This window comes from Aphelocoma coerulescens, chromosome 2 (assembly GCF_041296385.1).
Source record: "Aphelocoma coerulescens isolate FSJ_1873_10779 chromosome 2, UR_Acoe_1.0, whole genome shotgun sequence".
In the NCBI taxonomy this organism is placed as follows: Eukaryota; Metazoa; Chordata; class Aves; order Passeriformes; family Corvidae; genus Aphelocoma; species Aphelocoma coerulescens.
The window spans coordinates 94,023,862-94,051,818 of record NC_091015.1 but is presented as its reverse complement, the minus strand read 5'-3'; the positions used below and the strand labels follow the sequence as shown (position 1 = coordinate 94,051,818).

At 37.5% G+C, this 27,957-nt stretch overlaps 1 protein-coding gene across 4 annotated transcripts in view; it reads left to right on the top strand.

Annotated features, from left to right (window-relative positions):
- The window catches only part of TENT4A (terminal nucleotidyltransferase 4A), a 59,338-nt gene that overhangs the window by 10,859 nt on the left and 20,522 nt on the right, over positions 1–27,957 (top strand). For all 4 annotated transcript variants that reach the window (XM_069004078.1, XM_069004077.1, XM_069004076.1 and 1 more), the window contains exons 2-10: positions 5,730–5,853; positions 7,305–7,351; positions 8,287–8,407; positions 9,928–10,035; positions 10,748–10,876; positions 11,939–12,152; positions 18,618–18,744; positions 24,863–24,963; positions 25,215–25,387. In XM_069004078.1, the coding sequence (XP_068860179.1) occupies positions 5,730–5,853; positions 7,305–7,351; positions 8,287–8,407; positions 9,928–10,035; positions 10,748–10,876; positions 11,939–12,152; positions 18,618–18,744; positions 24,863–24,963; positions 25,215–25,387 (1,144 nt within the window). The remainder of the gene's footprint in view (positions 1–5,729; positions 5,854–7,304; positions 7,352–8,286; positions 8,408–9,927; positions 10,036–10,747; positions 10,877–11,938; positions 12,153–18,617; positions 18,745–24,862; positions 24,964–25,214; positions 25,388–27,957) is intronic.

The following is a 27,957-nucleotide window of genomic DNA, read 5'->3' as shown; positions in this document are numbered from 1 at the left end:
AGTAAGCTCGATCCTTACTTGAGTTTGTATTTAGGGTGCCTGTCTGTAAAACATTTCACAGCTCTGATTCATAAGTTCTATATAGTTCAGCTTTTTTTTTATTCTGCCAATCTTTGTAGTTTGCTGCCTTCTGTACAATTACAGTGATGAAGATAATTGCTGTCTGAATAATGTAGTAGTATGAGACTGATTTGGTGCAGCAGTACAGTCTGTGAGTGTAGCACTGTGTTTTCATAGTTTTTCTCATCTGTAAGCTTAGAGCATTGCATAGGGAATAGAGTAGTACTGTGTGAGCCTTACTGGTGTAGAGGAGGACTAGTATACAAAGGTAAAGGCATCTGATGGGTGTTGTGAGTGGGAATGGGAAGAGAAGAATTGTAGTTCATCTCTTCTTGGTCATAGTTATATTTTAGTCTCTTTTGCAGATGTCTTAATTTTAGATCATACTGGGAAAAGTCTGTCTCAGAATGTATTATTGCTTTCACATATATATATATATTCTCATTTATTTCATTGAACTGTGTTCCTTAATTAGTTTTAAACTTTAAGATGGATTTAAACTGCATTTAAAATGCATTTAAATGCATTTGATTGTTGTAGGGTGAGATTTCACCTGCATTTCCATGATAATGCAATTGTGCTTTGTCCTAGTTGTAGGTGAAGGTACAGTTCAACAGATTTCCAAGATATGTGCAGTGTCTGCTGTGCTTTTCATCTCGAAACAGAGAAGTCCTCACATGTGTTTTGGAGTTCATGCTTCATTGAAGGAATGTATTCTATGACTTGTAACCTTTATTTCAGCAGAGATTCTTTTGGGATGCTGCCTATTCCTCTCAATTTCTTTACCTCTTTTTTCTACACACCCCTAGTGTTAGACCCCCATGCTTTAACTGTGGCATCTATTCTTTCCTTTTATAAGGATTCTTGGATGATGTGTTAGACTTCAGTTAGAAAAAGACTCTACTAAATAAAGAATATGCTTTTAAAAAGCATTAGTTGTTCCACGTAAAAGATGCAATCATGTTTCTATCTGTTCCTTTAGAATAAATTAATGTGCTTAGTAGTGTAGTCATGTTGAAAAGGAACTGAATGCTTACTTGAGGGAACAAAGTCTCTGTAGCTTTTCATTTACCTTCTAGTTTGTTGATGATGTTTGAGAATTTCTTTTCACTATGTTGAAGTTAGCCCTTGAAGTAATAAGTTAATCTTGCGTATAATAATATTTGCAGTAAATGAGTGAAGTGGATGATCTCCTTTCTTAGAAACCTACCTTTAACCAAAAACATTTCAAAAGTCTGAGAATGTCACTTGAGTGTTATTTTGACCTAGAGACTAGAAGTATGTCTGCCTTTCATAAAACAGTGAAAGGGATAATTTTTTGATAAACAGAAGATGTTAATTCTGTTGCATAGTTCAGCCTGTAAGCAGCAGATGCTTGCTGTGCTTAGCAGTAATAACATCAGTGAATGGTAGGTTCCTCCAGGCTGTTAAAATTAGCAACCTGAATAATATAGCAAGTACAAGTAGCCTCTCTTCTGCATCCCTGTATTCTAATCTTTGCCACCTTATATTAGGTAAGAGTACAGTTATAGCTTACCAACAAGTTTCTATCCCAGTATTTCTATAAATACAGTAAAACTATCTTGTGAAAAAGTTGATTAAAAGGCCTACATTTGCTAGCAAAGTAATACAATAGGCATCTTAAAATGTTATAGGAGATAGTTAGGTGCTGGGATGCTGCTGGGAGTCCAAATTCTTGAAGAAGCCAGAAGGGAATTGAGAAGATTGACCTGTCCATATGTTGAAGGAAGTTCTATAAAAAAAAAGAGTTAGGATGTTAACTTGTATCTGCATGTACATCATGTGCTGCAAATGGAAATTGTCTTACTAATGGTTAAAATACTGTCACAGTCCTGACTTAAGAAGTGCTTATGAAAATCATGGGGGCTACGTGGACAAAATACTTAAATAAAAACTATCCCTGTACTGGCTGGCTGAATATTCCACTGTTATCTATTTTTTTCAGACGCCACATTATTCCTTCAGCTAGTAGAGAAGTTACTCTGGGATTAGTCCTGAATAGCATGCAGGATCTTATTTTATATGTATAAGAGCTGGGGTTTTGTGACTGTTCCAGTAACCTTATCTGAGCAAAGATGTTTAAAAAAATGCAAACCACTGTAATATTAAATTTTAAAAAAGCATCTCTGTTTTGAGAAGCTGCTTCAGGTGAAACCCAAAAGGTAAAATGCTACAGTGGTTATGTTGTTGTATGCTTACTGTGAGTATAGCATTGATTCTTACCCAGAAGGACATAGACCAAGAAGATGATCTCTAAGAAGTAGAAACTGTTGAGTTAAGGAAAACCGGAAAGAACAAACAAAACAGAAGTCTGTTAAGACAGAGGGTTGAGAACTGGTTTGCTAAATGCTGTAGGACCTGAAAGTCTTGCACATCGAAAGCAAGAAACTTGCCAGAATCAGTAGGGCTCAGAGAGAGACATGAAAGGGCACCTGAGGGAAGACAGATCATGTAGCAAGAGCTAAGTGAACTAATTGCTTTCTGTCAGAGAAGGGCTTATGAGACTTCTCAGCAGAACTTTTCTTTGACTCCAGGCAACTGCAATTTTAAATCTCAGTAAGAGTCTGGAGTAATTTACTCTTACTTCAGTAAGAGTAAATCCAGTCAGCAGAATGACACCTGTTGTACATCCAAGTCTTGTCATATATGCCAGAGAATTTCAGAGGAATTAGCCATGAGTATGGCTTGAACTCTAAATGAGCTTTGATATCCAGACCTTTGCTGTTGTCCTGTGCAGATCGAAGCATTAAACCAAGTACTGCATTGCCAGAGCAAAGTAGAAAATATGAACCTGACTTCATATTGAAAAGCAGATCAGGGAAGGAAGTGTAGACTAGTGATGAGTGATATTCTTCTGAGTCTTTCATGACGTGGTTAACAGTTGTGATGGTGTTAATCATCTGAAGAGAAGCTCAGTAGGGCATCAAAGTGAGGGTACTTGTGTGTTGGCTCTTTTTCTGAGCTTGCTGATGCACTGAGGCTGCTTTTAAAGGCTGTGCTCTGTATGGTAGAGGTTGTGATGCATATGGGGACAGAGACCCTTTTTATTCTCCTCCTTCCCTAATACAGGATGGCTACTATAAATGCATTTTTTCCAGGAATGTCTTGATCTCCTGGAGTGGTTGGTTGGGGCTGATACTATAAGAAAAAAATATTTCTTGCATGAGAAAACATAAAGAAAGGGTCTAGTGCATATTTTGATAAAGGTAGTTGTATCTCACAGGGCTCATTTTCTTGAAGGATTCATTCTTAATCCATATTCCTGTGTTCAGTTTGATAACACAACTGCTGAATTTTTTTTAGAAGAATGTTTGAGATTCTTTTTGAAGACTTTGTAAAAACCAAACATTTACAGGGTTGCTGGGTTAGCTGCTTAGAAATAACCAAAGGAAAGAATAAATTATTTATAATAAGGGAAGGTTACAAATAGAATTATTCAAGACTGTTGCTCGATGTATTCATAAATACCTGGAGGGAAGAAATGGGTGAGAAAAGGATAGAAAGGATAATAGAAAGCTAGAGCTCACTGCAGACAGACACGGTGGGAGTTCATTGTTCATTAGATTATAAAATTGCCAGTAAAATTAAATTCTAGTAAATATAGAATCATGACTGAAGAAAAATAATTCAGTCTGAATATACCTGGTGAGTGGGCTTTATGTTGGTGATTTTGTTCAGAAAACACATTGAAGCTCCTTCATAATGGTCTCTTTGAAAAAGCAGCTGTGTGCTCAGATACCCTCAAGTAGCAGCAATACTCACAAGTGTAGGGACAATAAAATGGAAACAGGTGTGTGTCCTGGACTGAATGGCAGAATTACATGTTGACTCTGTGTGTGTTTCTGCCCACCTGTCAGAAAACATCGTGCAAATTAAAAACAAGCCAAAGAAGGTTAGCAGTGATCAAACTTTGGAATTGCTCCTGTGGAAGGGGACAGAAACCCATGAGGATTAGTAGCTTGGAAAACTACTGCTGGTAGAGATAAATGGATATGAATTGAGAGCCTGAGAAATCTTAACGTTTTGAGATGAACTGCCAGTAACAACTTTTTTTTTGCCCCAAGAAAAAACATCAGATAACATCATTACCATGCAGTAGTTTAAAATAAAGCACTCTTTATTCTGATGCATACTTAAATTCTCATGGAATGCCATGAATAACAAAGCAGAAATGGACTAAAAGACCTGAAAAAATGCCAGATGAAATTACTGGAGGCTTGGAACGCTGGCTGCCTCTTTGCTTTTCCTGCCTTTTCTTGCTTTCACCCTGTATTTGCCTACAGTAGATTATTATAGGCAGAAGAACAGAAAGTCTTTAGTTTGTCCCCATTGCTGTTAGGTGTATTCAAGTATTTTATTCATTGGTCATTTTGTCTTGGAAAGGTAGAAAAAAGCATACTTTCTATAAACAAAACAAAATAAGAGCTAGTTTGTATTTTCTGTCTTGCTCTAAAATTTTGGAATCGGTAGGTTCATCAGCAAGTTGAAATGTTAGTTAGATCTGCTTTGTAGTTAAATGTTCAGTTATGGGTCCAGGCTTAGTTTAAGGTAAGAGAGAGGGCAAACGGTAATTCAAAGTATGTATGCTTTTTGGAAGCATCTTTGTGCTTTGCTGCTAAAATCTCTTTGCGTATGGAAAGGAATACTGACACTTAAAAATTAGGTATGTGGTCTCCTGGAAGTTGCCTGCTGGCAGGGGAATTACCTAGTAAAATTACCTAGCAAAAGTCTCAGAGGAAGACTTGAGTTCTTCTAGAGATGTATTAAATTTTCATTTTGGAAGTCTAAGTATATAAACTATAGATTGATTTTTGAGTTTAGGTCAGTATTTGGATTTCACTACGATGTTGACTAGATCTGTTTTGTGAGTTAGTCAGAATTCTTAGAAATATGTCAACATCAAAAAGATGTTTTGGAAAAATGTCACAGCAGTAGTTATTTGCATTTTTTGTTTGGCATTGCTTGATGTTTTTCCGTTGAGGGCAAACATGACATTCACCTGAAAACTCAAATTTGGCAGTAAGAGTTCTATAGTATTGGTAGATGTGAAACAAAATGTCTTAATAGGTGTATAAGGTTCCAGTGTCAGGACTCCTCATGTAACACTGGTATAAAAATACTTTACACTTGAGAATATATTTGACATTTCTCACTTTGACTTCAGTTGGAAGGTCACTCACTATATGAATGAATGGCTAATGAAGGGCTTGAATGTCAAAGGAATCTCCATTTGTCAAAGTGGACATTTTTACATCAAGAAATACTTGAATGTCCTTTTTATTGTCCTCTGCAAAAACTCATTAATGCCAGTGTCCTGTTTGTAGTCTGTGTAAACTGTCACATACACAGAAGTAAGAACTGCTGGAAGAATAAACCTGCTTGAAGACTTTAGTTGGTCTTGTGCTGCTTCACATTTGCATCATTATGTAGTTTTTTAGACTCAGCTTTGTTTTTTAAAGAAAATAATCATTAAGAATTGAATTTGGCCTTCACTGAGCCAATAAGAAATTCAGTAAATGTCTACTAGAGTTAATGTTCTGAGATCTTTGGTTAAAGGATGATATTAAATAGAGCCTATGGCCTGTTTCTTGTAAAATTTACTGTAATAGATAAATTGTCACTATAACTGATCCTACTTTCTCCATTAGACTACATGAAGAAATAATTGACTTCTATGACTTCATGTCCCCTCGTCCTGAAGAAGCAGCTATGAGAAGAGAAGTGGTAAAAAGGATAGAAACAGTCATCAAAGATCTTTGGCCTACCGCTGATGTGAGTGGAACTTAAGTTTTGATTTGCTTCTCTAGGAAATTGTGGAGCTTGGTTCACTTAACCTTGCTATTGTCTTTCTTTGTTTTAGAAACGAACAGGTAACTCTTCAAGTTTAAGGCAATTGACTTAACATCACAGCTCTTGCAGTATTTGGAAATTTATTTTAAAACCTGGGGAAATTTCAAACCTAGATTTTGTGTTAATGAACTGAATGTTTTTTTCATTTTGAGAACTGGGACTGTGAAGAATTGTCAGCTTTTAGTAGTGCATTTCTTAAAGTAAAAGCTTATTAAATTGATTGTCTCTGGATAATTTAGTTTTGAATGTTAAAATGCCTATGTATCCATTTCTGCAAGGAGTCCTGACTGGATATTTGTAAATCAAAATATTTTACAAAAGAGCAAATAAATGTGGAATTTTTTTTTTTGTATTCTTCATGAATTTGACATTCAAGGATTTACTCAACCCCTACTATAGTGGGAAAATTGCACTCCCTGAGATACGTTGCAATCGAAGCTGGTGTAATTTCTAACACTTTGTTACCCAATGAATACATCTCCTCATGGAAAAAGAATATATTCTAAACTGCATTTCTGGCATCACCTTTGTGATTACCAGATTGCAGTATTGTCATTAACAACCAGAAAAATGTTTCAGACCACTGTGATTTCATAGACTTCCATGGCAGAGAGTGAGGGCTCAGGCCACAGCACTGAGCTAAAAATACTGTAAAGCTCATCTGCTGCATCCTCACCCATGTTTTTCCTTCATAGTGAGATTTTTCTACCTTGTAGAAATCGATATAAACTCTGAAAAGGTCCTGTGTTTCCCAGGAAAAAACTAAGTGAGCTTGTAAATTGGGCTCTGCTGTATCGGAGAGGGAAGAACATCTCAATTCTTTAGATGGGAAGCTCGCTGAACGTATTTGATGTGGCCTGTGGGTGTATCTTCATCATGCCTTCTTTTGTACACACAAACACCTGCTGCTACTTTGTAGTTGTTCCTAACAGTAAAATCTGGATTGTTTATATTTACCTGAATTGTATGCATAGATGTACTTGCTGGTTTTTAAACGTAAAAATTAGGATAAACTTTTCTCCTTAAACTCTTCCAATTTTTATAAAGCTTTCCTGTAAGGAAAGGAAGGAGTAGAAGGGAAAGAAATTAATAAAAGCTTGTATGTCTGTCAAACTGGAAATAAATAATGAACAGAGCTTGCTTAAATTTATTCTCTGCTAGCTGAATTGGTAGTTATTTAATGTTAAAAAAGCCCAGTTTCCTCTAAAGCTGCATCTGTAAGAAAGAGTGTGTTTGTACAGAGAATATATGGTAAAGTAACTTTTTTACTTGGCTGTATCCTTAACAAGTTAAGTAAAGTATTGAGTTTTGTGAAAGTGAAAGGAAGTGAACATTCATAATTGCAAGATATTTTCCTGCTGTGTTTTTTTCAGGTCCAGATATTTGGCAGCTTTAGTACAGGGCTTTATCTTCCAACTAGGTAAGTAATAGTTTACTCTTATATAAAAGTTTGTCTTCTTTTAGAGAAATGGTAAATTTCAAAGAAGAGTTTAGACTGGAATGTTAAAACCTGTCAAACTTTCAGTAAAACTTTGATCTAATATTTCATGTGCAAAAGGAAGAGCTTTTGAACTTAAAGATTTGCAGTATGTATTTGATGTATAATCTTACTGCTCTGCTCTGTTTATTGACCCTTTGGTGAATTACCTTTTCTTCCTTGTGCCTGGGGTTAGTCTTTAGCTTTTTTTTTTAACATACAGTGAAACTGAATGTTTAATATTTCCTTTTAAAGATTGTGTTTTGTTAAATAAGATGAATTACTGAGAATGTGTCACTTATCACAGAGTTATTCTGTAAAGTCAAAAGAACCATCACAGTGCTGTATTCCCATCTTTTTGGAGAGCAAAATGTCTTACTTAATTTGGCATTTTATATCACTTAATGCTTCAATTGGATGTGGAAACCTGTGTAGCTCTGTCTTAAAGACTATGTTGTCTTTACATCAATTAAATTTTCAGTAGGAAAACACTGGAAATTTCATTTCTATGAATACCAATCACTGATAAAATTATTTGGATTATTAAAATGCCTGTCAATGTTAGTAGATAGGTGAGGCATGGAATTGGGCTGTGGAAGTCAGAGGAGAGGGAGCATGAAAGGTAGGAGGGAAAGGAGCTCAAAGAACTCACTAGAGTACTGGAAGCAGGAAACTAGAATGTTGCTTTGAGTCCTAAGACACCATGGACTCTCTTGCTTAATGTTCCTAGAAGAAACTTACTGGGAACCTACATTGCAAAGTGCAAAATGATCACCTTGTATGACTTGTAATATGTGGAATGCCCATTTTACCATATTTTTTAGTAGTGTATTATGCTTTAGACTTAATGGATTTCGTGCTGTGTTCTTTTTGTCTAGTGATATTGATCTAGTTGTTTTTGGGAAATGGGAACGACCCCCTTTACAGCTGTTGGAGCAAGCACTGAGAAAACACAGTGTGGCTGAGCCATATTCCATTAAAGTACTTGACAAAGCTACGGTAAGTAATAGCTTTGGAATACTGAACAGAAAAACTTTGAGACCCCTTAAGATGTTGGTGATAAATAGTGTTCTTAATTCATGAAGCAAATTATATTGTCTTAAGCTCTCTGTGCAAGATTTCAGTAGTCTGTATGTGTTTGGCTAGTATGGGCTCTTTTACACTGACATGGGTAATTCTGTGTACTGTGTTTGCCGAAGGCCATACTTCATACTTACATTATCAATAAAGATCTGAAAGTTAGTATTTGCAAAATATCCAGTAAAATAAGTTAACTATTTGCATTATGTTTTTCCACTGACTTTTGAGGGGAATTGGCTTAGCCATGGACCAGTAACTAGAGCGGTCTAGCTTCCAACAGGGTTTTCAGGTGGTATTTTTTCTGATGGTGAAGTGTTCCAAACCTAACATTGGGTTTTCCCTTCCAAAATACACTACTTGAGAGCTTTATTTCATTTGTGACTCTGATGTGTACTATCTCTTCCGTCTTGTTAGCCTGAATCATGTTGACTATGTTAAAAATTTAATGCATGCAAATGTTACGTTACTGAGCAAGTGATGTTTTCTCCAGGGGACTAAGGTGAGTATTCCAAACTTCTGTTTTGTGGTCCCCAAAACAGTCTTCCTCTTGTAGGCTCATAATATTCCTGTGGCTTTCATTAGAATAGCAGTACATAACAGTAGCTTTGGTAGCCTTTGGTTTACCTGAGAACTATAGGGATTTTCAGAACCTGTATTACCATTTAATGATGGAAAATGGCACTAGGCTAGGCTTACAATTCTACTACCCCTTCCTTTTTTTTTTTTTTTTCTGATGTTGATATAAAATGATGCTATACTTCTGCTGTTTTTTGGTTTTCCATTTCAGATTAAAAATATGAGGCATTCAATATTAAAATAAATGTTATCAGCTGAAGTTTAGGTTATGGTTGTAAGATGATTTTGTAGGGCATTGCCTTCCAGGTGGTGGTGTGAAGCTGAACTATATATTCAGTCATTCTAGAATAATTTATTACTGCCATACTGCTACGGCTGTTTTGCTTTATCTCTTTTGGCTTTCATTTGACTCTGCATTGAACCAGTTCATCTTGATAAACCAACAGGCATTGCTTTCTGCTAGGCTGGTTTTCTGTCAGTTTAGCAAGTGAATGGTGCAGTGCTGGGTCAGAGGAATGCTGTTCCCACAGGTTATGTGATTAGAAGATCTCCTATTAACTGGAATAAGTCATTAAATTAAGCAAATTAAGTTGTCATATGAAACACTGCTATGGCAGCTATGAAGGCAGATAGCTAATGGCTATGGGAGAGTATCAGGGCGATGATAAGTTAATGTGGTTGTACATTAATCACCTCCCTAAAAAGCATTCACTTCTCAGTCAGGTTAGGATTGTTACCTCCTCTCAGACAGACTTGGTAGTTGGATTCATTGGACTGCTAATATCCATGGGTCTTGAGTAAGCTAGGGAATAGCACCAGTGTTGTATTTCTGGGGATTCATAATCTTGTCTAAATCTTTTCAGGTACCAATAATAAAACTCACTGACCAGGAGACAGAAGTGAAAGTTGACATCAGTTTTAATGTAGAGACTGGTGTGAAGGCAGCTCGATTTATCAAGGAATACATGAAGGTATCAGCCATATAGTGAATGTTATGCTACTTACCAAGGATGTGCTAGATGCTTAGCTAACCTTTTTTGGTATAGCTTGAAAATTTATTGCTGAAGACTATTTTCATGAATACTGATGAAACATGGATGTTTTAATTTATTATTTATTGGTGTCTATTCGGTGTTCCCTTTGAGTGCTAGGTGTTTGAGTGAATAAACCTGTACACTGTGGAAGGACTTCTTACAGTCATGTCTAGATCTGCAGATAGGTACTCAACTTTGCTTCTAAAGCAACTATCTTTTCAAGTTTTGCTTACCTTGAATTTAAGTGATGCTGCATTATGAAGACTGTCTTGCTAAACTGTCAAAAAACAATTCTTGTTTAGCTACACACTTAAAAGTTTCCTTTTATGCTCTGTAGTAAAAGTACTATTTAGAGTGAAAGCTTTGAGTATAGTAAGTGACACTGACATTCAAAGAAGGATGTAAAAATCTTACTGTTTAGGTGGGAAATAAATTTGATATGTAAGGTCTTCCATCAAATAAGAATTGAAGTCTATTCATACGTTTCTAGAATAAAAACCCCCATGTTTTAGTTCTTCTTGTGGAACCACTGTATAGCACACCACTGAAAATATTTTGCTGTTAGATGAATCTTTGTGTATTGAGATTATGTAGTTCTTTGTTTTGGAATGTTGACATTGTCATTGATTATAGTTACTTTGCTTTGCAGAAATATTCCTTGCTACCTTACTTGATTTTAGTATTAAAACAGTTCCTCCTTCAGAGGGATTTGAATGAAGTTTTTACTGGTGGAATTAGCTCTTACAGCCTAATTTTAATGGCAATTAGTTTCCTGCAGGTAAGTCTGTTCCCTGTTTCTGTTCTTTGACATGTTTCTTTTGAAACTTCTTGGGGTTTGTACCTATGCCCTTTTATTTACTGTTCTTCAGAGGCCCCTTGCAGTGCTCAGCATTACTGTTATGGCTCAGAGGGTTTGACTCTCAAAAGATCCTGTGGACTGCCTTTCAAACATCCAGGATCTTTTCAGTGTGAAGTGGAACAGCAGCAGGAGCCTTGTGAAAGGCACAGAGGCTGTGCATTGCTCTCTACACCAGGGCCTGTACCTGAATCACCTTAATGGTGTTTCATAAATCTGCAGGATGCAGTTTGTCTCTTGCTTCCCAGACTACTGGTACTGCATGTGCAGAGTACTTGATTTCTGTGTTTATTAAAATGACGAAATCCAACAGTCAAGTTGTTTTTTTACTAATATGTTGGTTAGGTTTTGACATACTTAAGACTGTCAGATGCTGTACTTGACTGATGAAATAGCCAAGTTACAATGTTACAAATAAGTTACAACTTCTAAAATATTTCTGTGAGTGAGCCTTGTGCAGGTATCATGAAGTATAGGGTTGGCATCTCTCAGCAGCTGTGGTGGAAACTTAGATATTCTGCTGCTGGTGGTTTTGACTGAAATATTACTATAGATTTTATATACCAGTATAATAGGTGGAGATACAGACACAAACTGTATTTCAATTGGGGCAACTAGATTGCCCCCCACTTTCTGAAAACATTGAGTTTTGGATTTTCTGTGAAAAATTGGGCACTTTGTTACTGACTAGGCTATAACTTAGTATGCAGTACTTTTTTACTGCTTTTGATTTAGGGAAAAGAATTCCCTAATCCTCAAAAAACTACATGAGGAAAGATGAAGGAATTCTTTGGCTTCCAGATACTGCTGAAGTGCTGCCCCCTCTCGGTTATGTGAGAGTGGTTTAAGTACCTGAGGGGTGAATGACTCAGTTGAGACTCATGGGAAGAAATGCTCAGCTGTTTAAATGAGAGCTTTTTGTTGCCCTGTGTTATGGTCTGAAAACTCCTAATTTTTAATAAGCAAAATTGGTTTGTGTTACAGCTACATCCAAGAATTGATGCCAGAAGAGCTGATGAAAACCTTGGAATGCTTCTAATAGAATTTTTTGAACTCTATGGAAGGAATTTTAACTACTTGAAAACTGGTATTAGAATAAAAAATGGAGGTGCCTATATTGCCAAAGAAGAAATCATGAAAGTCATGACTAATGGATACAGACCATCCATGCTATGTATTGAAGATCCTCTCCTGCCTGGTAAGACTGTACACTTCTTGCAGTGTTCCAGAGATCTGGCTCAGCTTGTGCTCTCAGCTTGCATTAGTCTGTCAAACCAGTTAAGAAGCTGCACTGGAAAGAGGCTGTTGCTGGTGTAGAGGCACAGTCAGGTAGGAGGGCTAAGGGATATGGACCTGAGGTCTCCCAAGATTCTTAGCCTGAGTAAATTGGATTACGTGCAAACAGTGCAGTTGCATAATGCTGTGGAGATGCAGAACTGTGTTGAGTACATAACAAGACTCTCTGACAGCACTGAGAGGGTAGTGAAAGAAAGAATTCCAGGACATCCTGGAAGGGGGGTTGTTAGCAGAACAGTTCTCCATTGTTGGCTGTGAGAATGAGATTGGAAGGTGTAGCTTTTCATGCCACAGGCTGTGGTGCCATATTTCAGATAAATCACACGTATGGGAAAGAAAGGCCCCAGATGCAGAACCTGTCCTGCAGGGCAGTGCCACAGAGACTGCACAGGAACAGGGGTGGCTATCTGTGAAATCCAGCTGAATTGTGGTGGTGTGGAGAGCGCTTTGAACAACCGGCTTCTGGGCTGCGCAGGGATCTTTAGAGAATGCCAGTCAGAACTTTGGAGTTGTATGTTCATTTGAAAGTACTTAACACAATATTTTTTTTTTTTTAATTTGGTTTTGATTCAGTAACCCCCAAAATAATCAAGGTTTATTTTGGCTAAGTGCCTCAGGAAAATTTCCAGCTTTATAGTACTTAGTTTGTATTCTATTTAGACTGCCACAAGTAGCTGAAATTCCAAACCAGCTTTTTAACAAAGTCAATTTTCGGTTAATTTCGACTTCAGCACTAGCATTTCTGGAATGTAATTGGCAGTGAAAGTCCATACTGTCACATCTTGTGTGTTGACTGCTTATGTACATCACTTTTAAAGCAAATACCATGGATCAGGAGCTGAAGTCTGGCACTTTTATAAATACTCAATATGCTGAATGTTCATAGCTCTCCAGAAGAGGTTGCAGGCTGTGATACTCATTTGTCTAACCATGTCTCTGATATGTTTGTAATTGAGTTTGTGTCCATCATGACTCTTGTACTTGGCCAGGCATAGGTGTGATTGTGCAGAACTGTCACTGTCATTGAGATTTCCTTTAGGAGCTGTGTACTTACTTGTCTGAAGACCCATGTAAATAGCAGCATGAGCCACAATTGTTTAGAGTCAAAAATCTTTGCTGCCCTCCAGTTCTGTTCCTTTCTATCTGCTGAGGACTGAAGGAGAACAAATTGCATGTGCTACACAATTTTTTAATCACTGCTAATAGTACTCTGGAGAAGAAAAAAAAAAACTGACTGTCAAGTCCAGTAGGGAATCTGAGCTGTTCCTCCTAGCATTAATCTTGCAGAAACAAAGAACTGTAGTTTAGAATAGTTGTATGCTATCAAAGAGTTGATAAGAATTCCTCAAGAGTTTGTATGAGCTGAGATAATGTAAATCTTACAGGAGATAGTGTTTTGGGGATGGAAATGAAAGCTGACAATATTTTGAAGTTATCTGACCGCTGTGTCTCATAGGGATATTTTCTAGCAGCTACCACAAACCTTCAGAACTTTCCTGATGAAGCTAGGAGGAAAATTACATAGAACATATAGGATGACTCTTTGAATCAGTTCTGATGGGTACAGCTTCCTTGGTTCCAGACTTAATCACATATTCCTGCAGTATCTAAAATTACCTGTCAAGTGTGTGTTAGTAACATCTAGAACTGTGTTAATTAGTTTAGTTCTGCTATTCCTTCTGTCCCAGTACAAAAATCTTTTCCAAGGGTTCAGGTCCTTGCCCAGTTGACAAGTCATCAGCTCTGATTAGTTTGTGTTCAGATCCACTCAGTGTCTGACTCTGAGGATTGCTGGCAGTACTGTGAAGGAGATGGGAACAAGTTATTTTGATAAAGCGTGGGCACAGATGTCTCGACTTAAATTAGCATAAACTGCTGCAGAGTTTTACCCCTGCAAACCTGTGTTTGCACTGTATGCACAAGTTTTTAATTTTGTTTTCCAATCTTTTTTTTTTCTTTTTAGCTTGATCACAGCTGTCTCTAAAGTTCCTGTTAAGCCTTGGAAGAATGTTTGTAAAGATGGCTTCTTAATCCAAAAATGAGACAATACAGGGATAAAAAAACCCCTTCTTTTTAATTTATCAAAGATTATCAAAGTAGAGTAAAAGTGGCTCCTGTGAGTGTATGCACTAGTTCAACAATGGGATACTGAAGGGTATAACTCATAAGAATAGCTTTAAAGTAGTCTTGTAGGGAACAGGAATATGTTTAGTGGGATTAGTTTCTTTAAGTTGGAGGAACTGGTTTTTATTCAGCATGAAGTGGTGAGTGATGTCTGGCTAACAGATGAAAGGTGTCATCAGAAGGATGTGATACTTCAGTTCTACCTGCTCATTACCTTCAGTTAGTTCCTGGATTTGGAAGGCACAAGAACAGCAAGCTATTGTGTTGTTTTGGTTGTAGTGGGTTTTGCTTAGATTCTGGTAGGTACTGTAGGGTTTCCTCAGAGATTCTCATTGTGTGCCAGAAGATGATAATTTCTGTGATTTAAGAACCAAGGTTCCAACAAAGATGTTAGAAATCTACAAGTGGAAAGTTTGTTGAAGTCTAGATTTGAGTTATCAGACTAATGTAGTGGTGATGTATTTTGAAGTAATGGTTTATACTTCATCTTTGTACATAGTGTAAGATCTTTCATCTTGAGTTAGTGTCCTAGGACAGGGTAATGAGATGAAAATTATTCTTCTAGCATTATCTAAAGGATGGAGTTGCCATAAACTTCTTGTAGCTGCACGATTTCAATTTCTCAAAGCACTTGCCCTTTTTGTAAAATATGTAAAAAGTAAAAGAATTTATTAAGGAGAAGTGCAAAGCCAGGCACTCAGAAGTTTGTTCACAAGAATATGTTGGAGCAGGGTAGATGATGTCATCTTAGAAGAGGTTTGTCTAAAGTTGGACTAGCAGTATCCTCTATTGGAAGGCATAACTGTTTGCAGTTGACAAATATTTTAATCTGTGGTTGTAAAACAAGCTTGTCACTTACTCAGCAGACTGTTAGGGAGGCTTGTTATTTTATACCTTTATGAATCAGGTGATTATCAAGGTCCTCCAGTCATTTCTGATGCTCAGAACGGAAATGATTTTGATCTCGTTTCAGACTGGTGGTGGCTAGAGTAGCTAAATTGCTACTTTTTAACGCCCAAGTTTAAAACTTGCAGTTCCAGCTGTGCTGCTCCTTTCATGAGACAATTTGTTCTTAATTCTGAATTGCTGTGGGCACTAATGAAAGTTCTAAACCTTACATTCAATGTGTTTTCTTTGAAAAGAGACTCTTTAACTTGCAGAGTTTATTATGCTTCGTGTTGCTTGCTTCCGCGTCTTGATAGGTCACAAGTACAGGAAGTAAATAGATTTGAGATTGGCAGCATCTCTTGAGATTATCTCTTCTAGCCTTAGCAGCTGCCCAGAATTATTCATTGCAGCTTTTCAGTATCAGCTATTTGTCATAAGAACCTGCAAATATATATGTTTGTGTGTGTGCATAAAACATATGTGTTTATAAAAATACACAGATACATTGAAGTTAGAATTTGAAAGAACCTCTTTAATGCTGAATGTTGCAAAAAGCTGTTTACTAGCTAATGGCTTAACATGAATGGGTCTGCTTCAGTCCTAGCTCATGGTCTTACCTTTACCTTTTCAGGCCGTGTTCTTAAAACTGCTTCAGGTAAAGGAAGGCTACCTGATGGAGTGGTAATACTGATAGCAAGTGATGGAAATTTTGGACATGCTCCTTTAGGGATGAAGGCTTTGTAAGAAAGAATAAGGATTGAATTATACATGAAATCACACACCATTGTTATCTGCTAATGTACATCTGAGGATTGAAGTATGTATGATTTTTTTAAAGAGTGACAGCATTTGGGTTGCGTGCTTTAACTGCTCAGTCTAGATTGTGACAAAAGAAGGATGCTCAGTTATGTAAGACATGGTTCTCTAATGAGAGTGATCTCTCAGAAGAAAATCTGTTCAGGACAGCAAATGCAAATGTGGGATCTTCTGGCTTCTTTAATATGTTGCTTTCTGGATTGGGTAGGGTCACCTCTATACATACTTGACAGGTGCAGTTCACAGTAGCTCCAGCTGCAGCCCAAGTCAGAAGCTCTGCAGACTGTATAACTAATTAAGACCTGTTAATTCATACATTTTTATGAACTAGTTACAAGTGCAGAATGAGGCCATCCAGGAACCTAAGCATGTATGGCATGAGCTATTCTGCCTCTGTTCTCAGATCTGCTTCAGTCAAGACTCAAAATACAACTTCATTGATTTAAGCTAAACTGCCCAAGTTTACTGTAAGTGGTTTAAGGAAGGCTTATGATTCTTTTGCTGGCACAACAGAGGAGGTAGTGATGACTGATGAACAGAATAACCAATATTTTGTGGCAGCCCTGTCTTCATTTTGGTGTAACTTTATGCAGAATATATGTCAAATGTACCTGCCTGGCATTAGGTTAGACTAAACTAATACAGATCGTTTGAGTGTGTATTCTTAATTCATTTTATGTGAATTTATAGAATCATTTAGTTTGGAAAAGAGCCCTAATATCAAGTCCAACAACCATAGATGGACTTGAATTTAGTGGTAGGTGCAATTATGTCTGTTTAGCCACTTGTATGTATTCCATTTCTGTATTGCTTCTCAATTTAATTCTCTTACATGTATATGTTTAGAATATCATTACGTGGCTGGACACAAGTGTCCTGCCTGTGAAAAACCTATACTGAATTAATCATTTCTTTTCTAGTAGAATTAACATTGTGTTCTGATTTTGTGACCACTGAAATATCTTGGTCACTTTTCAGCTGCCTTTGGACTCAGTCCTTCGTGAAGTCCTCTGTGAAGAACATTACCGTGTGTTTCCTCCTAGAGTCATTGTCCTAGGCCCACACTGATCTCTGCTTTTACTTCAGAATAGTCCATTAGTAAAGAAACCATTTGGAGAGGTTTCTATAACCTTGAGCCTAGTGGCTGCTGGATGCTGCAGCGGTGCATTCAGAGCAAGATACTCAGTTATGTCAGTAAACAGGAAGTTTATATTTCTTGATCAATTTTTATTTGACCATGTGAATTACTGGAAAAATTCTGGTTTCCCAAAATGCTGTAATGTTTTCAGTTAATTTCCATTGATTGTGCTTTTCTGTTAGAGTGGCATTATGGTTGGAGAATTTTGGAAGGATTAAAATGTGTAAAACCAAGGCTGTGGTTTTTTCCCCTGGATGGCAGATCTCAGCATGTTTGTCTATAATGGTTTGCTGGACAAAACACTTAGGGGAGTGAAGGGTTCCTGTAAAATCAAATTCAGCATTGCTGGATTTAGTCCTCTAAAGGATGGATTCTGTCCTTTACCCATCAGTTTTTCAAAGCAGATTTTCCATTGATTTCTTTTATTCATGGGCCCTAATCTGATTTTCATATTTGGTGGTTCATCCCTTTCTAGTGTTCTCACAGCATTTCACACATCATTCTGAAGGAGGGAACCTTTCACTGTAAGCAGTTCTCTACCCACTCAAGACCTAGTCTGTATTTTATGCAATTTGAAAGCAGTTTTATTGCTTCTTAAATTGAGTGCTGACAGTGAATTTTGGTGTTTGGTGCCAAATACATCTACAGAAAGCCCCCAAATGCTTTTTGCTAGTAATAGCAAGATCGTTCTAGGTATCAGATGGGGGATCTGTTCTTGTACATTGTCACTGATACAGAAGGTGTAGCATGTTCCTAACTTCTGCAGTTCCTCACATGGCACTAGATTTGGAAAGAGTTCCAGTTAAAATGCCTAAAAAAGGGCAGTTGAGAGTGCCACAGACTTGATATAAAACAATGCTGTAAAAGCTTCTGGTATCTTCTATGATAGATTTTTGAGAAACTGGCTTAGCCTATGGAGATAAATATCTGTATGTGCTTAATCTGTTGTTTTGATAAGGTTAAATAGGGTTTGATGTGAGTCTGTTTGACCTAATGAAGATAATGTGGTTACACAAGTGATATTTTAAATTGAATTTGGCCTGCAGGAACTGGTAAGTGAGACATGATGCTTTAAGCTTGGTAGGTTCCCTCTTGAAGACAGCTCTAAGAGCTTTAAGCTGATCTCTAGGCTCTGTTTCTTTCAAGCGCTATGTGTGAATATTTTAAAAGTGGTAAATTGATGTTAAGTTAAATTGATGCATAATGTTAAGTGTTATTCCTAAGGTCAACTTCTTTTGTTGAGATAGGCACACTTAGGTGTTCCTGATGTGGCTAGGATGGGATAACCAGTTTAAACAGAGTTAAGCTTGTATTGTTAAGGCTTCTGAGCTTTAAGTCTGAATAATTTTTTGGTAACTGATATTAAAAAAAGATGATCTGATGACTGTCACATTATTTCAGGAAACGACGTTGGCAGAAGTTCTTACGGTGCCATGCAAGTGAAACAAGTTTTTGATTATGCCTACATTGTTCTTAGCCATGCAGTATCACCACTTGCAAGATCATACCCAAATAGAGATTCTGAGAGGTAATTAGTTCACTTTTTCAATATCCATTTGTCTGTGTAATCAGTTAGGAATGTTTGGGTCTAGATTCATAAAAGGACTATTGTTATTTATTGTTTAACTGTGGCTGTATTGAAATCTGCACAGAAATTTAAGCTGCCCAGGGATGTGAGAGTGCAATGCCTCAATGTGCAGCATTGAAATGAAGAGAGTGTGATAAAACCCAGGATGAGTCCAATGTGAGATTCTGTTAGAGTGGAAGGGAGCCAGAACATAATTGGTCTTTCCTCAAACATTCTGCTTAAAGTATTTCAAAGGAAGGCTTGCTGGTTTAATGTTTAGTATGATGCATGTCAGTATTGTGGCAGAAAGAAATGTGTGTGATCAAATTGTTTGTACAGACAATTAGAAAACTAGACAACAAGGCTAAGAATTTCCCTTTTAATATATGCCCCCATAAGCTGTTTTAAAAGAATTGATGTGTATTTAAAAATTTAAAAAATAATTAAAAGTACTATATAAAAAAGTTATTATAATCAGTTCAGTTTGATCATAATCTCAGAACTGCCATTAAAAGTAGCATATTTCTAGACATGCCATTTTTAATGCAGTTCTTAGTGTCTTTTATAGAAACACAACCAATACTTTCTGAGCTCTCACCTTCTCAATTTCTGCTTTTTGAAAGGAAGAGGAGAAAGACAATGAAGGCATGGCAGCAGGGTGATATTTCCATTCATATATCTGCTCTAGCACCTTTTGTTCTAAGCCTCAGTGTGAATTTGGGCTAGATCAGAGGATGTCTCTTCCCTGAGACTTCCCTAAAAATGCCAATGGCTTTGAGCTACCTAGCTAATCATATGGAAGGATGGCTGTAACATGTCACACAAACCATCCTGATACAATTGCAAACTCTAGTTATGACGTAAACTTCCAGCATTAATGTCATTGGAAGGTGAAATAGTTTTCCTTTTTACATCAAAGTGGATGGAGTCTTTTACTTGTGAGTTTAAAACTGATAGTAGTCCTGTAAATCCTTTAGGTTTTCAGTGGTATTAAATTTACAAAGGTTGAGACTGCACTGTGATGGAGGTACAGAAGGAGTGGTACAGTGTTGCAAGTTGACATTTGAGACTGCTGGCTTAAGATATTAAAGGTCACTGTTAAATGTGTATTGGCTGACAATTCTTGGTACTAAATGAAACTTTGTTCTTACCTAAGTACAGATAGAGTAACTTAGGGATATTCTGGAAGTTTGCTTGTCTTGGGTCCTGGCCTCCATTAACTTCTCTGTTTTTTTCTGAAGGATACAGTAATTCTCTTATGAGGTATCTGTATTTACTACAGACATAAAAAGTGTATTTGTAAAGCATTTAATGGGAGCCTCAGGTGTCATCAATATGTGCACTTTCCATGGATTGTACTTGTTACTGTATCTGGGGAAATGTTTGAATTTTGTCACAACTGCAAACCTGTGGAGCAGTCCAAGCAGTGGTGTTCAGGTGTTATGTCTGACCTGTCTCTGAGTTCTGGGCTGTCTGTGCCAGTGAATGTCAGAACCCATCAAGCCACTGGCTTGCAAGAGGAACAGCCTTCAGCAAAGTTCTGTACACAAATACTTCCCCTAGCACCAGTGTTGTCAGTGCTAAACGGCTTGTAAGTGGATGATGAGCTGTTTGGTAACAAGTTTGTTGTAGAAATCAACAGTCCATGTTTGGTCTCAGCTAAACTTGATGTCCTTGGGTAATCCAGGTATGTTTGTGGATCCCTCTTCCTGCTGTAAGGCAGAGTGGTCCATGCTCTGTATAGAGACCTTTCTGGTGGCCTGACCTAAAGCCTGGCTGTCTGGGAGCCCTTTGTTCTGATCCATTTTTTCCCTTTTCTAGACTTGTTAGTAGGTAGGTTAAACTACAGCAGAACTGTAACTATAAACAGTGGGCTCCATTTGAGACCAGGGACTGGCTACATGACATTCTACTAGAGGGATCTAGACTAAATGAAGAATACTTAAAAGGAAGTTGCAGGAGGCTGAACTCCCCAGGCTGAGTTTATTGAGTTTTGTCCTAATTGGGGCTAGTGTTTTCTTAAGTGGGATGATTTGTGCTTGAACTGTCTGATGGGTTTGAATTCATATTTCCTCTTTCCAGGGAAGGTTTCTGTGTACAGAGTTCTGCTTCGTGGATTTCACTCTCAGTAGATTTCACATCTTTCTTGGTGATCGTTGTGATTCTTTTCCAGGGTCTGACCAACACAGATGACCAAATGTCTCTGTTAATTTAAGGCTTTCTAGACAACTGCTGCTTCTGATGTTCCCAGTGGGGAAAAAAAAGTCAGATTTTATTCCTTCAGCAGCATAGGCCTTTTTCTTCTTCATGTTCTGTAGTAGCAAGTCCCTCAGAATAATACGGGATGGATTCACATCACTCTTACTACCATCTTCATTCAGGCTTCCAAATAGAACATGTGAGATGTAGTGGGAATTAAAAGCTATCTTCTGTCCTGGAAAAGCTTTCTTCTCAGTGGAAACAGTAATCAGCTGAATCCTGAAGGTAATTCCTACAGCTACAGAAATTACTTTACTGTTTTGTCCCCAGTCAATCCCACCTGTCCCCTTCCAAGAACAGCTCAGGAGAGCTTGATTGACAGTTTGGTTGGTTTTATTAGAGCTAACAGCTTCCTGTCATCTTGGAAAAAGAAGTTTCCTTTTAGGAAAACAAAGAGACTGATCCATTTTGAACTTGTACAGCTTGTATGCAAGGTAAAGTTTGGTGTTATGTCTTCAGCCAAGGTGATTGAAAATCATGATTGATTTCTTAATATTTAGGGCCACGAGTCTAGCTGTTAAATAACAGTTATGGACAGGATATCTCCTGCTTAAGGATTGGTGTCAGTATGTGTTTTGAACAGCTTTCATATGATCTTTGGCCCTAGCCTGTCTCTGGCAAAGAGTGTGCATCTTAAGTGAGCTCACCTCTTTAGCCTGTGAGGAATATTTTCATAGAATCATTCAGGTTGGAAATGACCCCTAAGATCATCAGGTTCAGCTGTTAACCCAGCCACTGCTGGTGTTCACCACTAAACCCTGTCCCTCAGTGCCATATTTACATGGCTTTTAAATACACCCAGGGACGGTAACTTCATCACTTCCCTGGACACCCTGTTCCAGTGCTGGACAACCTATTTGCTGATGAAATTTTTCCTAATATCCAGTCTAAACCTTCTGTGGTGCAGCCTGAGGCCATTTCCCCTTACGCTTTCACTTTTACCTGTTCATGTGGAGCTTGACTGGAGCTTTCCATATTTGGTTTTGCTGAATGTGATTTCATCACTCTGATCCTTTTAAGAGCGATCTTAAGATTGATTTGCCCAGTAGTTGTGGTGTAATGAGAGTTAGAAAGTGTCCCTGTGAACCAAGGTCTTGGCAGTGTGTAAAAGGAGTGTCTGAGTTCTATAAAATAAGCCAGACCTGTAAATATCTTATTCCTGGTCTTACTGTATGATAATATTAAGGGAAAAAACTTAAAGGGGCATCTTTCTCAGGAGAGCTGTCTAGTTTTACTAACCAGTTAACTGTATTTTTTCATGTCTTCCAAACAAGCATCTTTGAAGAATTGTTTGTCTCAGACACTAGTAGAAATTTTGGCCTCAGTCAAAATAAAAGTCCCAAATGCGTGAAATTTTCTCATAATGAAGACAAGGTAGATGAATAGGTTTTTTGTTCCTAAGTATCTTCAGTGTTGAAAACAGATTTAAGCACAATTTTCAAATACTTGTTTTAAAAAATTGTTCTTTGAACCCATGGATATGCTTGAGTCCCATACATAGGAAATGGTGTTCTTTGGGATCAGTATCTGGTTTGATCACACTTGCTTCCTCTTCTTTGCTGCTATATTAAGTATATGTCAGTATAACCTTAATCACCTTTCAGTTTCTGATGTCTCATAATGAATGCTTTCAATTTTGCTGCGCAAGCAATGTTGCGTGGATCTGCCTTTGGACTCCTGACCTTATAACTGAGTCAATTTCCTTTTTTCTACCTTTATACCAAAAAAGAGAGTTTAGGGCTTTGATCTCCATGCTCTTTGAAAGGAACTGGTGGGAGAATTTATTCCCCCATTCTGTGCGTGCAACTCTGCCACAATTGTTGGTGTAGCAATCGCTTCACCCATTAGGCCTATGTGATAGCAGGCATTTTTAGTATATCAGTCACCCAGTCTGATAAAAATACCAACCTGTATTGTTCATTTTGCTTCTGGTATATGAAATCGTGACTCGTGATTTACTTCCAGTGAAGTTCTCCAAGAAGCATCAGGCTTGACAAACTCCTTATATGTATCAGCTTATGTTACTCAGCCCATGTTCACTTTCTGGTTCTAAGACCACAGGTGGTGATAGTTGTGAAATTTATGCATTATCCTAGAGTAAAAGCTCAACTCTTTCTGAAGACATTCTCAGATGAAACTTCTTAACTGCAAGATTTCTTTCTCTGTCCTGGTGCTGAAGAGACCCAGTCTGGTGCATGTTTGAGTCCCATACTGACATTCCTGTCTTGGGAACTGCGAGGGCCACAGCTGAATCTCTGCATGGTCATCCCTGTCTTCATTCTGTCTCCTCTTGCTCAACTTAGTTTTTGAGAAACCCAAACTGCATTGAGTATTCAAAATGCTGCTACATCATGGGAGCATACATACATTACAAAATGGGATCCTCTGGTTTATTTGTTCTTTTCTTAGTGTGCTCTGCTTAGCTATTGAATGTTCCCAAAGAATCATCTGTTATAACCCAGATCTTTAATTTCTAAGTGGTAACAACCACACCTTTAATCTGCATGTAAAATTCAAGATTTTATTTTCCAGCATGCATCATTTTATCTACATTACATAAATAGAATGGTGGATGACACGCATTCTGTCCTGGTGGCCCATCTGCAGCTATTGGACTTGTAATTTAGATGATATAATTTGGTTCAATGTTTGCTTAAAATGCTGGGCTGACTTTTTTAGTACTAATAGTAACATGCTTTTAAAGTTGGAAGACTGACATAGAACATGTGGTGTTTGGTCTTGTGTGAAATAGTAATCCCTAGGACAATAGAAGTATTGCTACTTCAAGTGTTACTATGAAACCTAGTAAAGGTAGTCTAACTATATTAGGGCTTTGTATGTCCTACCTTCCCATTGTATGCCTAAACCAAAAGAAAATTCCAATACAGGTACCAGGTACCTTTGTGATGCAAAATACAAAATGAACTTTAATATAAACATTGAAGATTAAAAAAATTAACATTACGTCTTCCAAAGTGGTAACTTTGTGCAGCCCATTTTTGTACAATAGTAATTTTTTCATGTGTCTTGAGCATGGAGTTTATAGTTAGTGTTTCAGTGACTAGTCTCTGATGAAAAGAAAGCTTGAAAATTTATCTCTCAAACAAGAAGACAGCTCACTCCTGCTCAAGAAGTACGATTCAAATAGCTGAATGTTGGGAAGGTGTGTTGGAAAAACACTGCTTTGTTGATAACTGGTCACTGTTCAGCAGGACCAGGTAAGCTTTTTCTCTGAGCCTCTTACTGTTATGAATTTATTAAAATTCTAACTTGTTTTGGAGCCAGTCCGTTTCTTGTTGCACTCCCTCACGATCCATGGTACTTCCTTTATACTTGTGGGGGCCTTAACACCTTTGAAGTTGTTTTGTAAATCTGGAAGCAAGGATTAGTGAATGTCTCTCTCCAGGCAGCCAGTCATGGTGCTGGGATGTTCGTGTCTTCCGTGCGTCCTGTACCTGTTTATAACCCAGACTCTGTGGAAAAACTTTCTGTGTGGAGAAATGCAAGAACCATAAATTGCTTTTATCAAGTGCACTGTTACCAGCATGTACATTCTTTAGAGTTAATATGCTCTCCGTTTAGAAATACAGAGTAAAAATCTTACCTATGTGTCACTGCTTGCATGTTAGTATGGTAGAAGAAAAATATAAGTGGTGCTACAGTGGATTAAATGGTGTGCTAAAAAAAAGAAGGTTCAAAAAGATTCTTTGCTTAGGGATATCTTAAACTGACTTTTAGCATAATTTGGTAGCTTGTTAAAATGCTTGCAAATATGTAACCAACAGTCTTTGTTTAATACTTAATTGAAAAATTTTTTTAGCACATTAGGTAGAATCATCAAAGTGACCCAAGAAGTGATTGACTACAGGGCCTGGATTAAAAAGAAGTGGGGGAGCAAAATTAATTTATCACCTGAACTTGGTAGGTATAGCAGGAAACCAACTTAAAATTTTTTCTTGAATTTGATGTAATTCAAAATACTCATGCCTTGAAATTAATCATTCAGATATACAGGAAAAAAATAAAAGGAACTTGTAACTTTCTAACCCAAGATTAGTTTTCTCTGAGCCTGTTTTTCAATTAGCTTGTTAAACTGCAGCTCTTCTTAGACTTCAAGGCCCACGTGTTTGTATTCTGTGCTCTTAAATGATACTTATGTTTTCTGTTAACAGATAATAGGTTGAAAATAAGAGACCAGATAGCTCTCTGCAATGGAGAACAGCAGCAGAACAGAGACTCTGAACCACCTTACAATCAACACTTGGCATTGTCATTGGCCAGTACACAACAGTTATCCTCTGGTTCATCTGCCTCTTCCGTGTCATCACTCTCCAGCAGTGACATTGTAAGCTTTTTCTTTTAATGGGTTAAACTAGTAAGTAGCAGAGTTTATCTTCAAAGTCTCAGTTGATATGATAGCAGTTAGTGTGATACTATCCCTAAGCTGCTACAGCAAATCAGTAATGTCCCCTGCTCTGAAAAATTACGGAAATTAAATATTTTTCTAATTAAATAGAATCGGTCTTATTTCCATCCTAAATCCTTGGTACCCTTTGTGGTAGTAGTTAGATGTAAGGAAATATAACAACCCAATTTAACAGTAGCTAATTAAGCAGAAGAATAGAAATGTCTTCATATATCCTTCCATTAAGCAAAATCTTCCATTGTCAAATTCTGATCCTTGTTCCCCATACCTGAAATTGAACATGAACATTAAATTGTGCTGTGAAGGTGAATAATACTCATTATTTTCAGCCAAGCAGTCAGTTCATGTTTTAATGGTGACAGGGCACTTGCATAAAGTCTTGTCAGCTTCCTTATTTGAAAATAATTGCTGGGCTTTATTATAACTTCCTGGAAGAGGAGGCTGCAGTCTTTTGAGGTATGTTCCCAGATTCTTTAAGGTTCTGCCAGGTGGTTTCATTTTGGTATAAAGTTAAATGAGTGCAGAATTGGGCAGTGTAGATTATAAAGCACAGCATTACAAGGCATGAGTGGCTCACTGTACATCTTCTGAAGCATTTTGTCGTAGGTAGAGGCACTGATGGAACAAGATGTAATATGCAGTCAACTATGATAGTGAATAACTGGATGATGCCAAGAGAGGTCCAAATACCTGTTTCTTGGCTGCTTTCAAAATCTAGTCGAGTATGGAATAAAAAATTGGGAATTGTATTCAACAAAAATTTAGTAACTTTTGAGGGACAAGCACTGCCTTTATATGTTCTGGTTACTTCCTGTAATTACTTTATGCTACTGTTTTTCTGGTGTTGAATAGCCTTTTTATGCCACCTTCAGTAAACAGGACAAATGTTTTAGTTGTACCATCTGGCTAATGAACAAAGAACAGCATGATACTTGCCAGTGACACTATTAGCCATGCTCCTGGTTTAAGTATATCAGTGGGAAAGATTTTGCTGTAATAAATTTTATGAAAAAATGCAAGTATTTCCTTATTACATTGGGAGTGCACAGTATTGTGTGGTGAGTCGTTATGAACTCCCCTTAGTCCTGTTTAGCCTGATGTTGAAGGTGAAACTTCATTGCCTGATGCCAGAGAAATTAATGAAAAGTGAAAAGAAAGCTCTCAACAAGATAGAATTGAAATCAACTTCGGCATTCACAAAGTAAAAGGAAATGCTACATTTTCTGACAAAAAACCATGTCCTTGTGAGAAAGGCCAGGTCATATGTCCTTAGCAGACTGTGATGGCATGTTATCTTAATTTGGAATGGAATGGTAGGTTTCTGGCAAATGACTGATGAGTTCATCCTACTCTTACTTGGACATGTGAGGATGAGCAAATTGTGGCTGAGCAGTCCTGAGCTGCACCTGATTCAGGAAGAGAATCCTATTCTGCCATAGTCAGGTGATCTGTGCCATGATCTGGCATAATGCTGTGCCCAGGTTGCAGTAGAGGAACATCTGGGATGTGTGCCAACTTGGTATTCACGCCAAAACTTCTGGTGCAGTATTAATAGGCATGATGTGGTGAGCTTTGCTACAGGCTTCAGAAGAAGGTAATTATGAATGTGGTGCATCTCATCACTTTGGAGTTACGTGTAGTGTTACCTCTGATCTTGTGGAAGGCTTATTCTTTGGGAAGGATTGTGTTTTTATTTAAAGTTAAATCCTCTAAACTTTTCCGATACTGGAAGACTGAAGGCAAGGTACAGATTATAAAGAAAATGCAGGTGACAAGGAGACCATAGAGTTACAGCTTGCTGACCTCTTCCCAATAATTAAAGTTTTATTTTAATAGCAAGATATTATTCCCTATGTTGCTATTAACCTTAAGCACAAAGTCTACATTAAGACATTGTTTCAGGAGGCGCATTTTTCATGACTGCAGAATATCTTTTGCTGTTTATGAGGTGCAAGACCGTATCTGTTAAATTGGAGGGACTAGACAGCGTATTTGCTTTTCTACTTACTGCTAAAGTTTCACTGGTAATAGTGATCAGCTGCAACTGGCCCTTTCTGTGTTTTCCTACTAATATAATAGAAGTCAGCTTACTTGCGTTGAGGAAGAGGTAATAGACTTGGAAACTTGTGACATTACTTTGTCACACTGCCCCTCTCCCGCCATCCACTCCAGCACAGTAGTAGTTGTATTCTGAAGTCATCACATCACTGTTCACTGGTGATAAGTCTGGAGGTCTTGGCGTGTGTTTGTCAACATGTCCTGGAAACAATATTGGCAGCATATACTGACTGTGCAGGCATTATCAGAGCAGTGCAGTATTGCTCATAGGGATCCTAGAATTTTTATTAAACCCTATAATTTGATAGTTGGTTGCAATACAGCATGCTGTATGGTTTTTAAAGATTTGCTTCCTTGGAGTTCTGACAGCATTACAGATTTTGCACTAATAATCTGTAAATATGACTCAGCACCTGAATAGATAAGGGTTG